The sequence below is a fragment of the Vairimorpha ceranae genome (assembly GCF_000988165.1).
Source record: "Vairimorpha ceranae strain PA08 1199 chromosome Unknown NODE_359, whole genome shotgun sequence".
Lineage (NCBI taxonomy): Eukaryota > Fungi > Microsporidia > Nosematidae > Vairimorpha > Vairimorpha ceranae.
In genome coordinates, this window is record NW_020169654.1 from 1 (window position 1) to 1,554 (window position 1,554).

The 1,554-nt window shown below is 23.0% G+C and overlaps 1 protein-coding gene across 1 annotated transcript; it reads left to right on the forward strand.

Annotated features, from left to right (window-relative positions):
• Positions 1 to 326: 326 nt before the first annotated feature.
• On the forward strand, positions 327 to 1,223 carry AAJ76_359000327 (hypothetical protein; the record flags this gene model as incomplete). The annotated part of the gene is made up of 1 exon (XM_024475302.1): positions 327 to 1,223. The coding sequence occupies one exon, from the start codon at positions 327 to 329 to the stop codon at positions 1,221 to 1,223; it is 897 nt and encodes a 298-aa protein (XP_024329377.1).
• Between the last annotated feature and the right edge of the window lie 331 nt (positions 1,224 to 1,554).

Consider the following 1,554-nt stretch of genomic DNA (forward strand, 5'->3'; position numbering starts at 1 on the left):
AAACATTTTTTTATATGACAATTTATCAACTAATATTGATTCAAAATAAAAAATTATTTGACCTCATTAATTTTATTTTTTAATGTTTACATTTATAAGAAAATAAAAGGCGCGAAGTAAACAAATACAAAAAAACATATTTACAGAAATACATTTAAAAAGTAAAATTAAGGTTATATTAAAAATTAATTTTTAAAAATTAGAAATACATCACAAAAAAAAATTGCTTAAATTACAATTAAATCCTAATTATAGACATCTTTATTATTATTTTTTTTTGTTTACATTTATTAGTTTTATTTATTAATTCCTTTTTTATTAGCCCCATGAACAGTTCAAATAGTAAATTTATAAATGTTTTAAACTTTTGGAAAGCTTTAGAAGGAAGTAAAAAAGTTGAAATGCCGAAGAATGATGTACTTTTGGTGCCTTGTGATGCAAAAATTATACAAAAAGATAATGTATTTGTAATTGGTAGTAATGAAGACCTTCTTCAAAAAGATAATTTAATAGTGAAATTCAAAGATAATAAACTTACTAAAAATGATGATGCAATTGTAAAATTAAATGATTGTAAATTAACAAAAAAAGATGACACGATCGTGACTTTAAATGAGTGTAAGATATTTGAAAAGAGCGACATAATTGTACAACTAATTGATATTCAGTTTACTAGAAAAAAAATATTTTTTACTAAAGAATTTATTAATGACTTGAACAACATTTATATTAGAAGAATGTTACCGACGCGTAGTGAAAAAAAATTTATACGAAGCTTAATGTCATGTAGTATTGATGATATTACAAGCGAGGAATCTGACACAATACACGAAACTATTTCACATAAAAAGTTCAGTGATAATCAAACTACATATGATATCAAAAATACAGACGATAGAACAGATGATGATTTTAATTCGATATTTGAATTTTATTACAACAGTGACACAAATAAATCAGATACTGATCAGATAAATAATTTAAGTCAAGAAAAATGCAAGACGGATTTTAATAAAGTAAACAATCACAAAAAAGTAACCTTTAAAGATCCTTATGAAGAATATGATGAGGGATTAAATGATGAATTCCCCTTATTAATAAATATAATGAAAGCAGAATCTGAAGGGTATGTAGCGAAAGAATTGGCAAAAAAGAAGAAAAAAGGGTGGTTTCAAAGATTTAAAGAATTGTTTTGTTGTTTATGTAGCGACAATGTATATTAATAAACACTAAAATTGTTATAAAAATTTCTATTTCTTATTTCTAGCCTTAAAAATGTCTTTATGCATTCTTTATACTTAAAAAAGTACCTAAATGTCAGTATTTATGATTTTTACATAATAAAGTTTTTAGAATGATTCTTTGCATTTAGATCTATCTGTTATCTCTCCTTCCAGTAGCCCATGTATGTTTATATGGGTAAAATTGTATTTATAGTTTCGGCTAAATTAAATTAAACAAATAAACAGACAATATATTAAAAAATAAATTAAATAAATAAATTAAAAACATTAAATTTAGATAAAAAGAAAGAGAAGCCACAAAACAATCTTT